A 13905-nucleotide genomic window follows, 5' to 3' on the forward strand; every position below is an offset into this window, starting at 1 on the left:
GTCACGTAAATACGGGCGCCTAATGCCCGTACAGGCTATTTCACCGGCAGCCACGCGAGCAACAAAACAATACAATATAACGGCTCTTTTCAGGGTCTTACAAAACAAGATTAATACAATATAAAATACAGAATAAAATAAAGACAAATATTAAATTCAATTTTAACTACAACATACATAAAATAAATACAAGAGCATCAAATAATTTAACTTGCAAACAACCTAGGACTAACAGAAAAAGAAACAGTTTTTTGTGTACCGCAATACATTTTTACAATTCACTTTCTAATGATCTAAAAAATATACAAAACATGTATGTACTTAAAAAACACCTAAATAAAACAGTTCTTACAGCCCATGTGACGAAAGATATGTGATGTTATTTTATTGAATTTTTATTTAAACTATTGTGTTATTATATATAATATTCCCTCATACCAGCACTTTTGCTGATTGGGAATATTTCGTACAAATAAAATATGTTTTAAAATGTAATATGTTAGGTTTTTTTAATAAAAGTTGTTTTCTGGCTTTATTTTCCCGGTACTACTGAGGCCAGGCTCGAAAGCGAATCATTTATCTTTATTGGGAGCCTAGCACTCAGTTATATAAATACCGGGGTTTCTAGCCGCATTTATCGTTTGTATATATATCACTTTCATCGTTATTCGCGTGTCCGGAACAACTGTTATATATGGTAAAACTAATCAACTAAGGACATTTTTCATTACCGCAGTTAACAGTTAAAACTTTTTGTACACCTTTTATTCAGTAATCTCAATTACGATATTTTTGGATTTGGTTCATTTTTCTTGGGAATCGAAAATGAAACGATAGCATGCTTGCAAACTTCACTTCGGATCTTAAAAGAAACAAGCCACCAATTAAATAAAGGCAAAATCGAACAAAAATAATGTTTCACATTTAAATAATTTTATCATTTACTTACATCATCATCATTATTCCTTTTCCACACCTAATGGTGCATAGGGCTTTGCATTGATACACCAGTCACAGGGTATAATTATCATTTTTGTTAAATGAAGGTAAGACTTTAGGTGCCAGTCCAGAGATAATGAAATATTCTAGTGTAAAAACACCACTTCCAATAAAAATTTCGTTTTAGCCGTGAACCCGAAACCTTTTATAATTTATTATTAATTTATTTATTTACGAACTTATTCAGTCCATTCAACTACACATTTTCTTATAATACATACAAATACAATTGAAATAAAATACAGCTCAAGAAAATTAAAGCTAGGACAAAAATGTAATAATAATTACTACCTTAAGTCAAGATCTGGTCTAACCTTAGAATATATACATTTATATACTCTAAGGATCTATCTTGCATGGTAGGCAAACGCGCTGACCACTACATCACGAGGCCGCCAGTATTTACACCCCAAAAAACAAATTTCTTAAATTTCTGACTCGTTTTACCCTAAAACTTTTCTGAAAAAACGAGCTGAAAATTTCTTGAAAGCAGATTCGGAATCAGTGGGGGCAATTATATTAGAATCCCTTTTTTTATTTTGTGTAACATTCAAAAAGTTTAATTTTGTCAACCTGCTGGATGAAACGTCCAAAGATCGTCCAGTAAATTGAAACACACCCAAAACGATAATAATATGTCAAACGTATATTTATTATCTTCTCTGTTGTTATTAATCTATGACTTTACTTGTCATTCTAAGCTCCGTGAGTGTCTGTCATTCTGGATTAATTATGAAGTAGTTTGCTTATTTCTAGGTATATCGCTAACCACACGTTTTTTCATTATTATGTTTAAATTTTATATAATAATTACTATTAAAAATTGTCCACTCTTCGATAGGAATGTCGTATAATTTACTCGACATTTGGAGTCTCGTTTTGATTTTCAAAGTTTAGGTACGAAGTATTTACTGCAGCTTTCTTCCACGTTCTCGAGGACATTGATTTTTGTGGGAAAAAATGGAAGGTGTTAAAGATACTAAGGAAATAATCAGCTCTTATATTTCTCTCAAAGATACTAAAGAAGAGGTTCGTGTACTGAATTGATTATCACCTTTGTTGACATGTAATACTTTGTTGTTTCTCCAATTGCCTGTTTTATAATTTAGGACTACTTATCGAAGCATGTAGAAATAAACATTTTGGAATCGGAGAAGAGAGCGAATGGTCCTCTTCACGTGCGTGATCACTACATGGTGTACCTTATCGATGTCAAGTGAGTCACCTTTCTCTGTAAATATTATTTCTACCACCCGCAATTGCACTTTAATCTTTCTAACGCATTATAAAATACCTTAGTGGGAATTAATTGCCGATGAACAATGAAAATTTTATATTATCCGTCTCTCAGTTGTATGATGAATTTCACCTTTCAATGAAATATTCGAGGACAGTAATATAGTTCGTTTTAGTAGATTTTACTAAACAAAAGTACAAGTAAACCGAGTAGTGCACGGGCTACTGAATTGATACAAGAATAACATCATCTATAATATGTTATCACACAAAGAAATGATTTTCAGTCTTACATTTCTGGTCCTATTGGATTGTGATTCACAATACTTTTATCACAAATATGTCGCACATTATCGAATACTGGAATAATCATCATCTTTTCCCTTTTCGCACCAGTGGTGCGTAGGGGACTGCATAATGGGACGTCCTCAAGCGTTGATGGCGAAAGCGCCAACCGCTACTCTACAAGGCGGACTTGTCTCCGCTCGATTTCCTTTTCCAGGATTTTCATCTGAGAGTAGCTCTCCGGGGTTTCGGTTCTATTTCACATTCAAAACTGTATTCTTCATTCCCCTAGACACGGCAATAATATCTAATCGTAGGTAGAAGTATTTATGGAGTTGTGCAGTTTTACGAGTTTAATAAGTTAACTTTAATGTTATAATTACTGTGTATGCATGTAGGTACTCGTGTATGGCCAATATACATAATCATCCACTTGTTTAGAATTACAATTCTAGTAATTATTACTTCAATTAATAACTTCATAATTACTTCATTTCAGAGTAACTGATGAACATTTTAATCTGCTCCAAAATAAAATAAGTTCAATATGGCGTCGCTACACGGAGTTCGAACAACTTCACGACTACCTCCAAGTCACCTATCCGTTTGTTGTGATGCCCCCCTTACCAGAAAAGAGGGTTTGTTTTCCTTATTTATCCATTTTTGTGCAGTTTCACTGTCTGAAGAGTACTACTCGATGGCACTAATAAAAGTTTTGCAAAAATGTCAATATTTTTTTTAATGTAATTTATTGAGAATGCCCCCCTCTATGGTCTATGGATCATATGTTTTAAAAACAGTCATGTTAGTACTTATATTTTTCACCAAATATGCATTTTTCATCATATTTTGTTTTGTTTTATGTAATCCGTTTTTTCATTTCTTCCTACTACAATTATTATCCCAATATAAATAGATAATAATTCAATTTGCGCGTGTATTAATAAAAAATTTAAAAAAGTTTCTTTTCAAACACTTTTGTTATATAAAAACTAGTTATATACACAGTTAAAGTATTTTCTCAAAGAACTCAACTTAATGCCTATATTGGTCCACACTGTATGTTTTATGTTGTGTTGGATAACAAAAAAAAATTTATGTGTGTATTTTTTAGTGTGTTCATCCCATTTTCCTTTTTTATTTGTCATCATTCCCTATCTGTATCCAGTGGTGCATAAGACATTGCATTATTACTATAAATGCAGCGTATCGTGATCATCTGTTGTGAAGGTAAGGTTATCGGACGCTTTAGGTTTCAGTCCAAGGACATTGAAATTTGCATTGTAAAATCACTTAATAAACTAATGTTTCTCGTTGACCATCCCAGGAATTGAATGCGGGACTCCAATGGGATAGGCGGATGTACCAATCACTACACTAAGAAGCGGACTTTTCTCTTTTCGGTTTCCGTTTTCAATATTTTATCCGAGAGTTCTCATCGAGCCCAAAAAACTCACCCCGGGTTCTGAATCTTCCGCCCGGACCTTGTAATGAGATCCCAATGAAGTGATGTTATTTGCAGATCCTGTACGGATGGCAAAAGAGTGACACGCTGAGTGCGGAGTTTGTGGACCGGCGTCGAGCTGGTCTGGAGAGTTTCCTTCTCCGCGTGGCGGCCCACTCTGCACTCTGTTACGACCTTCACTTCCTCGGCTTCCTGCAGCTACAACACGGCTGGAGAGAAACTGTTCTGGAGACAGGTTCTTATTCACTTTGACTTATTACTTGCTTCGGGTGACCGGAGTCACATCGTATTTGTTTACTAAACCGAATGTTGTTGACTACAGTTTTCCTCACCTTATTATTTCCATATATTTTCATTTTGAACGTAAAATAAATACTGTTATCTCGTCATTGAAAAAAACGTTAATGTTTGTTTTAATTCTTCTCTCAAATTTTTAATGAATATTTTTGCTTCAGGTTACATGGTTTTGGCCGAGAAGAAACTGAAATCATTGGCGATAACGATAAGATTAAAATCACCGGATGCTAAGTTTGAAATGATAAAGACATATGGCAAACAACTCGAATCTAGTCTAAATAATTTATTGTATACGAGGCAAGTGCACAATGTTTATTTGACAAACATGTATGATTGTTACAATATGGTCAAAGTGTATTCTTAAAATTCTCATTTCTAGGTCCAAAATGGTAGAAAAACAACTCACTCTCTGTAAACTACACGCAAACTACGGAAAACTGTTTAGCGAATGGAGCGTTATAGAAAAGGAAATGGGCGATGGCCTACAGAAAGCTGGACATTATTTTGGTAACTTCTTCTGTCAATCTAACACTAGTTTATTTACTTCAACCTCAACTTCCGATACCTGAGACGAAAATGTTCACCAGAAAAATGAGTTTTTTCTTTCTGAATAAATAATAAAGATGGTAAACATAAACCAAATCAATCAAAATGTTTTTTAAAAATTATTTTATTATCATCATCATCATTATTCCCTTTCCGCACCCAATGGTGCATAGGACACTGCGTTGGTACACCAATTGCAGCATTTTGTGATCATTTTTGTTACATGAAAGTAAGATGATCAGTCTTAGGCTTCAGGTGCCAGTACAGAGATTATGACACATTTTAGTATAAACCACCTTTTTAAATAAATATTTAGTTTCAACCATGTCGGAAATTGAACCCGAGACCTCCTGTATGGTAGACAAACGCGTTGACCATTACATTATAAATTATGACATTTTACTATTTACACAAAAATGAAAACTAGCACATAATTATTGAATTGTTATTACATAATTATTAAATTATTATTACATAATAATTATTGAACATTTGTACTTAGAAATTTAATAAATAATTATTTTAAAAATATAAATTACTAAAGCCAATTTAATAATGGTTTTATAAAAAATGACCTAAGTGCTTTCTACCAATGTAATTTCTTTTAATAAAACTCATTAATAAACGTAAAATAGTTGCATAACTGGACTCCAATTTGAGTAATTCGCACTCGACGATTTTTTACAGAAACAATAACCATATAAATTTGCCAAAAGAATACTATCTTTTACATTTGAGGAATACAAATGGATACAGAATACATCTTGAAAGTTGTCAAAAATTATTGTCAGTTTAAAAAAAACATTTTCAGCATTTTAATAAAATTAAAAATCATAAGTCCGTATATGTGTATCCAGGGACGCTAGAGATTTAGAGCTAACTTATTACAGAAGTTGATAATATTTGTAGATTCCATAGCGGAAAGCATAGACAGTATATTAGAAGATGAAGAGCAGTATGCTGACCAGCTCAAGGAATACTTATTCTTCGCAGAGGCATTACAGAATGTCTGTCGACACCACGAGTCTCTGCAGTTAGCCGTAGAGAATTCAGAGGAATGCCTCAATGCGAGGTAACTTTATTTTATCATCCTGTTTATGTTTGACTATCCACATTTCTTCAATTCCTATGTTAATTTTTGTAAAGTAAAGACCTGAAACCTTTAATGTAATGTGTGAGATTCTACTAAATACTGCACTAAGTAATTTTTCTCCATCAAAAATCTTAAGATATGCTGTGGCAGTGCAGTTAGATGAATAGGTATTTAAACATAGTTTTTCTGTCACTCTCTCGCAAATGCCTCCCCGATACTTTGTGAAAAAGACAACTGCACACCGGACTGATTATGCCTAACTAAAATCGACAAAATCGAGGTCTCAGATTCTCTGTTTCTGCACCCCAAAACTGACCAGATTTGGGTTTTTTTTAAATAAAGAGTATAAGAATGAAATTTTCTGTGTCTTTTTGCATTTTCCAAAAATATTTATCATATTTATGTATTTACCATACCTCCGAATAATGCAGATAAAACTGGGCGCTTTTAAGGGTTTTTAAATGGTCCTAGCTCTCATAAGAAACAATTTTTCAATAATATATTAAAATAATTAAAGAAAGATATCAATATCATCTAAAAAAGCATTGCTTTTGGCTCTAAATCAGATCGCATTGCCTCATAATGTGCCAGAATTTACTTTCATAATTTGTTTTCCCCTGTTTGAGAGCAGTGTGACGCGGTATATAATAGGCAACTCGACTTCAGACAATGCCAACGCACGCATAGTAAAATGTTTGTTTTTGTTTCCGAAGGATACAACAGTGTGTTTTTATCTAACATGTAAGCCCATTTCAGGCATATCATCCTAATTCATATGGCAAGGTAAAATTAGGGCGGATTGACATTTATTATATTCTTTTGTATTTATTAAAATTTATTCAGGGACCTACTCTCAGATGATCCTCCAAAATAAAATAAAGAAAAGATAAATCAGCCCATTGTGTTTGCCTAGCATTCAATTGATAAATATTGTATATTAAAAGTATAATTAGAATACAATAAATATCAATCCACCCTATGTTATATTCTCATGCCGTTAGATTTTTACCATGGTGTGAAATGGGCCGTACTTCCAGGTATAATTTAAGTGTCCCTAAAGCAGATATAGGATGATGTTTTAATTTATGTTTAAATACATAGATACAAATCAAATAATTATTTTTAATATTAAATACCAAACAGTTATGCTGCGACAGTAATTCCAACGAATTCCAGTAAATTCTGGTGGGGAGTCGTGGTAAATAATACATTAAGTATTTTGGTGTATGCATTTAAAATGTATCATAAATATAAAACTCGGATTAGAAATAATAATTAGAGCTAATTCTATATATATTTAATGTTTTTTATTTATAAATCATTTGTATCGCAATTGTCGCGTATTTTTAGGAAAGTTTGAGTGCTTTCTTTTAGATCAGGAGTGCTCAAACTTGAACTGCTGGCGATCTACCTCTATGTTGTTAGACTACTATCGGTCGACTCTGAGAAGCTGCAAGTATGTGTGATGCAGGATTGTCACCTAGGTAGGGTGTATCGTGGCATAGATATTAGTTTTCCGCACAATATGCACGGATATTTTTTCCCTAGATCGACTCAAAAAACACTCGTGATCGACCATTTGAGCACCCCTGTTTTAAATAATTTATTAGAGCAGATCTTGTCTTGGGGTAGTAATTATTATTAATTTTTTCGTCCTAGCTTTAATTTTCTTTATTTGTATTTTATTTCAATTGTGCCTGTATGTATTATAAATATTTGTGTTAGCCATTGTTTTCCTCCGCCATTAAAGTTGCAATTATAAATGTATTTTTTGAGTACAATAGAATTATAAATTTGTAATTTATTTACCATGACGCGGCACTGGAAATAACCACATTGCTACGAACCGTCCGAGTCTTAGTAATGACTGTTAATTTTATATTTTTTACATTTAAAAAAAAATTACAATTTAACAAAGAAATGTATTTTTTTTACAATTTAAAAAAAAAATATTAAAAAATACAGTATATTGGTTTACGAAAAATCATTCTAAATAAATATTTCATGTTAACCTCATGCACGGCAGCCAAACGTGCCAACCACTATACTACATGTTGGACATAAAATACGTGTTTTTAAATATTAATAAATAATAATAATTGAAAAAATTATAATTTGGACAGAAAAGTAGCACTCTGTGTACAAGCTATACATCTGTGTGACTACTGTGATGGCCTCAACTTAGGCTGAGTTACCTATACCTACCTACGGCGAAGTTTAATAATAAATAATTACAGGAATGCAGAGAGAGAACGTGCGGCACAAGGCAAGGCGGGGATTATGTCCCGGTTATTTGGAACAACGGATCCTGATATTGTACGCGACCAAACTTGCCGTACTTTGGATACTAAGATTATTGCTGATCGCTCTGCCATAGAAAAAGCCCGCGAGGAACTAAGGTCAGTTAATCAACTTGATATATTCTCCGCTTTTTTGTGGATATAACTAAATTTTACAATATTAATATTTAGAAATTCTTCAGAAGTTGTAAAGTAGAGTATTCATACTATAACAATTTGCCCCAATGGTATTTTGACATTTATTTAAAATAAAACACTTTGTAAATTTACCACACAAGAGTTTAATACATTAAAACACGACTAGTTTCGTGTAATCAGTATTACCCATCCTCAGGTGTAAATATAAACTAAACTTAAATACATACACAGATTAATACTTGGGTACTGATAGGGTCGGGCCTTGTGTTTTAATGTATTAAACTCTTGTGTAGTAAATTTACAAAGTGTTTTATTTTAAATAAATTCAAAATGTTTTTCCACAAAGTAAATGCTGAAACAATAAATCATGTATTTTGACATATTTTGGCTGAGTAATTTTACCCTACTCTGGCTTATTAATTATCTATTATGATCTATTTTCTATGTCTTTATGTAATATTAAAGTGTACAGCCTGCTTCCATTGTCTGTAAGGACAATTAGTAAGTACTCTCAATATAAAATTTCCATTAAGAAATGGATAATGGAGATGTGTTGCATACTGATTGACAAGTAGATCGGGCTAAATAGGTAAAAGGGTGATTTATTTGTCATTTTTGTACGATTTTATCATGTTTAACATGTATTTAAGACATGTTTCAAAATAATATAAAATGTTTTCCTCGGCCCGAACACCAGTGAGGGAACGATATCTTTAATATAAAAAATAAATAAATGTTAAAAATACAAATTTAAACTGTTGTACACATCAAGCTTTACCAGAAAATAATTTTACTCTGCAGAGAATTCACAGAAAAGGCGTTAATAGATATAGAAAGATTCCAAAAGCAGAAAGACAAAGACCTCCAAGAAACACTAGCTGGTTATGTTGTTTTACAAGTAAAAAATGCCAGAAAGGTGAGTGTCTCCCTCTTTATTAAATTTTCCTTTATATTTTACATAAGGTTGCGTCCTTGCACTGTTCCTTTTTATAATCATTATGGACTTCATCCTTAGAAAGTTGATTCCACTAGGTCGAGGAATATCCATCTCCCCCTCTTAAAAAATCTGCGACCTAGAGTATGCCGATGATTCGGTTATAATTGACGATTCAGTCGGGGGTCTTTAGGTCACTGTAGATAAGCTAAATAGGTACTCCGCATGCATGGGTTTAAAAATCAATATTGCTAAAACCCATGCACTGTATAATACTTCATGCCTTGATGCTCAAAATCCCGTGACTCTGTCAAACCAAATTATCGAAAGGGTCGAGAGTTTCAAATACCTGGTAGTATATGTTACAGAAAATGACAGCTTTTAAAAAAAACTGGGAGTGTGGTTGGGAGTAGCAGGCGCCACATTCAACATTATGAAGGCTGTCTGGAGATGGATATTTACTCAGTGAAAACCAAATGCCACCTATATAACGCTTGCATAACACCTATTCTCCTCTATGGATTTATGACTTTGTGAGGGATGAGGTAATAAAAGAACGGACGCAGCAAACTCCGGGGACAACTGTCGACAAGCGGAGGCAATACGGTTGGCTAGGCCATATACTGCGGATGCCTCCTGAGAGCCTTCACCACGCTTGCCTACTTTACAACGCATAAGGTTCTGGACATCCACTGCTGACAGTTCGCCGGCAGCTTATGTCAGAACTTCTGAACGAGAACCTGACTTGGGAGGACACAAAGGAGTTGGCGGCCGACAGAGATGCATAGAGGCTCTTTGTGGATACCATATGCTCCAGCTGGGGAGAGGATATGGAATGATGATGATTTTACATAATATATTTATTTATTTATATATACGCCCAATGGGCATTTTTATGGACGCAATTATACAAAATTATTATAAAAAAAGTAGAAAGACTCAATGGTTTATAGTAGACTTTGTGGGAATGGAAGCGGGAGAGAGGTGTTTATGATTTAATTTGATTCAGTGATCGTTTGAAAGAAGATAACTTGTTATCAAAGAAATCAAGACTGGTATGTTTGTTGGCAGACCTAAGAATTCTGGGCATAGGGGAATGAAAACCATAGTTAGTTCTATGGTTATCGGTATGAAAGAGTAAGTTTTGTCTGAGGTTTCTAGTTGGGATATATAGTTTTATTAAGCTCAGCAGTTCAGGGACATCAAAGAGTGAGTTGAGAATTTTAAATTGGACTATAAGGCCGGATTTATTTTGACGATTTTGAAGAGAAGATATATTCAAGGTAGTTTCTAACTCATTATACGTACATAGGTCTCTGGATAAGCCCAACCTCCAGCCTATCTTTCTCAAAAATCGATGTTGAACTGATTCAATATTCTTGATGTGAACATCATAATATGGAGACCAGATAACAGAGGAATACTCTAGGTGCGGGCGAACTAGGGAACAGAAGAAAGTTTTAAGGGTATTGATATTTTTGAAGTCAACTGTTGTGCAGCTTCGGTTAATAAATCCAAGAATTTTTAAGGATTTATTGATAATATGTTCAATATGAATTGTAAAAGAAAGTTTAGTGTCAAGTATAATACCTAAATCTCGTATACTAGACACAGATGATAATATTTCATCGTTCAGTGAGTAGTCGTATATGATTGGATTTTCCAGACGAAAAAATCTCATAACCTTGCACTTAAGTTAAGATGTAGATTATTGGATGAGCACCAGGTCATAAAAGACAATAAGTCAGATTGTAATAGTGAACAATCGGAAGGGCTGTCAATCTGTTTGAGAATTTTAGTGTCATCAGCAAACAGCCAAATTGATGAAGTAAGAAAAGCATTTTTTATATCATTGATGAACAGATTGAATAGCGAAGGAGCCAGGTGAGCACCTTGTGGTACACCCGAAGATACATTAATGCTGTTTGAGATGGAATTATTTACCCTTACAAACTGTTTCTTTTCACTGAGATATGACTTAAAGAAAGATAACAATGGATTACGAATTCCAAATAAAGACAGTTTGGTCAACAGTATTTGGTGATCGACCTTGTCAAAAGCTTTAGAAAAATCGGTATAAATCACATCAAATTGTTTATTTTCCTCCAGACCCATAAAAATAGTGTCGGTAAAAGACAAGAGATTGGTCGTGGTTAATTTACCAGACCGAAAACCATGTTGCTGATCAACCAAGATATTTTTTGAAAATAAGAGTAATTTTATGCGCTAATATTGCTTCGAATAGTTTAGGTATGTGAGATAGAATTGAGATTAGTCTAAAGTTAGTGACGTACGATTTGTTTCCAGATTTATAGATAGGTGTAATAAACGATGGTTTCCAAGCTACTGGAAACTCACCAGATCGAAGTAATAGTTTGAAAATGATAGATAGGGGTAGTGAGTGGATTGGTTTTACCTTTGAGAGATTGGAGAGCAATAAATGCATCGTTGGTCGATATATGGCAGCAACTAAGGTCAACTGAATTATGGTGGTCAAATGTTTTGATATAATTCAGTGAACATTTAAAACATTTACACAAGTATAAACATGATACTGATTAGCATATAAAAGTTTATAAGTCAACAGAAGGTGAAGAAAATACGTTGAAAGCATACAATTAATAAAAAGCGAATAATGTTACAACCGGGGATGACCCGTGTCTTTATTCAACTCAGTATGTATTTCTCATATTTCCTACATTTCTATATTCTCTTTGTATCATTGCATACCTCAACTTATAACTATGCATGTTCCGTTGCTTACTTCTTTTATTATTACCTTTACACGTGTTCTCCGTTTCAGAACAGGGGCAGATGAGTCCCCAGGGAAATAAAAAAAAACAAACAATTTGTATCGTACTTTTTAGAATAAAAAGTAAGATGGATTCGATAAATAAACAAACTGTCACCTCAAGGGAACAGTGACCACTATTGAGTTGAAACATAATCATGATAAATTTATATTAACTTTCAGGGTCTTCAGACCTGGACACAAGTGAAGGAATGTCTGGATGGGATATCGTAATGTCGGCCGCTGCTCAGTTTCTTGTCCTAGGTGTTCCGGTCACACGGAGTTGTCTTCCTTCTAAAATAATACCATAACGGCGTATTACTTGCATCGTTCAGAAAAAATATATTTTTTCACTAAAATTAATGTAATCTAGTAGCCTGCTCCCTAAACTTCATCATGTAGCATGTTCGTAAAATGATTTAAATAAATATTATTATCGATACAGAGCTGTGGAAACTTGAAGAGACTCCGGAAGCTTTTTGTGAAGCATTGAAATATTTCGCTTCATCTGTTATTTGTAGAAAATAATGTACATCTATTTTTGTACTACATACTTCAGTTAGTGTTTGTTTTTAAAATGTACAATTTAGAAGCTTTATTCTTGTACAAATAAACCATTTTACGTTTATTTATATCTTGTTATTTATTTATAACATATTATTTAAATCAAATTTTGTTGATATGTTTTAAAGTTTTTTCTTTTAAATTATGTTGTATTTAGTATAACAATTATTATGGAATGTTTTTCATGAGGCTGAAGTAAGTGGCAATTATTAAGACAAAATGTGATTCCAAAGATTTGATTTTTAATGTATACTTATACTCTAAACACATATGCATAAGTAAGTTCTTTCATTATATTACTGATATAAATATGCTTACTGCCTTAAATTTCCTAAATTAAAATTTAATTATCTTAATAGATACTTTTATAAATATTTTTCCTTAACACTTTTATTATATCGCATAAACAATGCTCAATACTTTATTACTTATTGTCGACACGTATTCTTACATATCACATACTGATATGGATAATACTCATTCCACCGATGCACGGCATACGCGCCAAACTGATAAAAAAGAAAATTATTTCATGATGTTTCCTCTGCCCGACTTTATTTTTCTTTTAAAAATATGTAAAAGGGATATTTATTATGAAATTGAATTTTCCCCTTTACATAACGTTTAATATATATATATTTTTAAATTTGAGACATCATCGATAGCGAGAAATTTTGATTTTTTCAGTTTGTTTAGACAATAATCAAAATATTGTTGATTAGTTCTGTTGTTATTTTTATTTTCAAAATACACATATGTCCATAATATACAATTTAAGTAATAAGCATTGCAATAAAGTGATTAATTGACTTGTATATATGTGAAGTGTAATAAGCTATGTAAAGTGCATAATCTCAGGAAGACGTCGGTGCCTTGTCTGTATCGGCCACTAGTCCGGGAATATATATAATAATAGAAGTACAGTAAATCCTCAGACCGTTTCTCTGGGAAATATTAAGTATGTAAAGACCTTTTCTGAGAGTGGCAAAAAACGGCGTATTAACAATATCAAAAAATAGTGAGACTGCCAAACAAGCGAAATAACACCCTCTCGTTGCAAACTCGGTGAACTAACCGTCAAAATTATTTCCACATTAAATAATTTGATCGTTTAAGTATTTCCGTACAACGCTTTTTCAAAATATAGAAACAAACAAAAATTCTGAAAATAACTACACTTAAAGGAAACTTATTAATTTGAAGCATCTTGAGAAACTAAGTATCAAAATTTAATATTAACTTTGTTCTGTGATGCAC

General features: G+C 32.9%; 1 protein-coding gene across 1 annotated transcript; it reads left to right on the forward strand.

Moving 5' to 3' along the window:
* Positions 1-1822: 1822 nt before the first annotated feature.
* On the forward strand, positions 1823-12714 carry LOC148280401 (sorting nexin-4-like). Its single transcript, XM_088228443.1, has 10 exons — positions 1823-2028; positions 2109-2215; positions 3020-3158; positions 4043-4220; positions 4441-4579; positions 4662-4789; positions 5738-5900; positions 8159-8320; positions 9161-9275; positions 12268-12714. The coding sequence occupies exons 1-10, from the start codon at positions 1960-1962 to the stop codon at positions 12316-12318; spliced, it is 1251 nt and encodes a 416-aa protein (XP_088084569.1). The 5' UTR covers positions 1823-1959; the 3' UTR covers positions 12319-12714.
* Positions 12715-13905: the final 1191 nt, after the last annotated feature.

The sequence above is a fragment of the Micrasema longulum genome, unplaced genomic scaffold (assembly GCF_059751315.1).
Source record: "Micrasema longulum isolate JH-2025_06_02 unplaced genomic scaffold, ASM5975131v1 h1tg000582l, whole genome shotgun sequence".
Taxonomy (NCBI): Eukaryota; Metazoa; Arthropoda; class Insecta; order Trichoptera; family Brachycentridae; genus Micrasema; species Micrasema longulum.

Coding starts and splice junctions, on each gene's coding strand:
- LOC148280401 (XM_088228443.1), top strand. CDS start 1,960: ATGGAAGGTGTTAAAGATACTAAGGAAATAATCAGCTCTTATATTTCT. Junction 4,790..5,737: donor GAAAGCTGGACATTATTTTG/GTAACTTCTTCT, acceptor TAATATTTGTAG/ATTCCATAGCGGAAAGCATA. Junction 9,276..12,267: donor AAGTAAAAAATGCCAGAAAG/GTGAGTGTCTCC, acceptor ATTAACTTTCAG/GGTCTTCAGACCTGGACACA.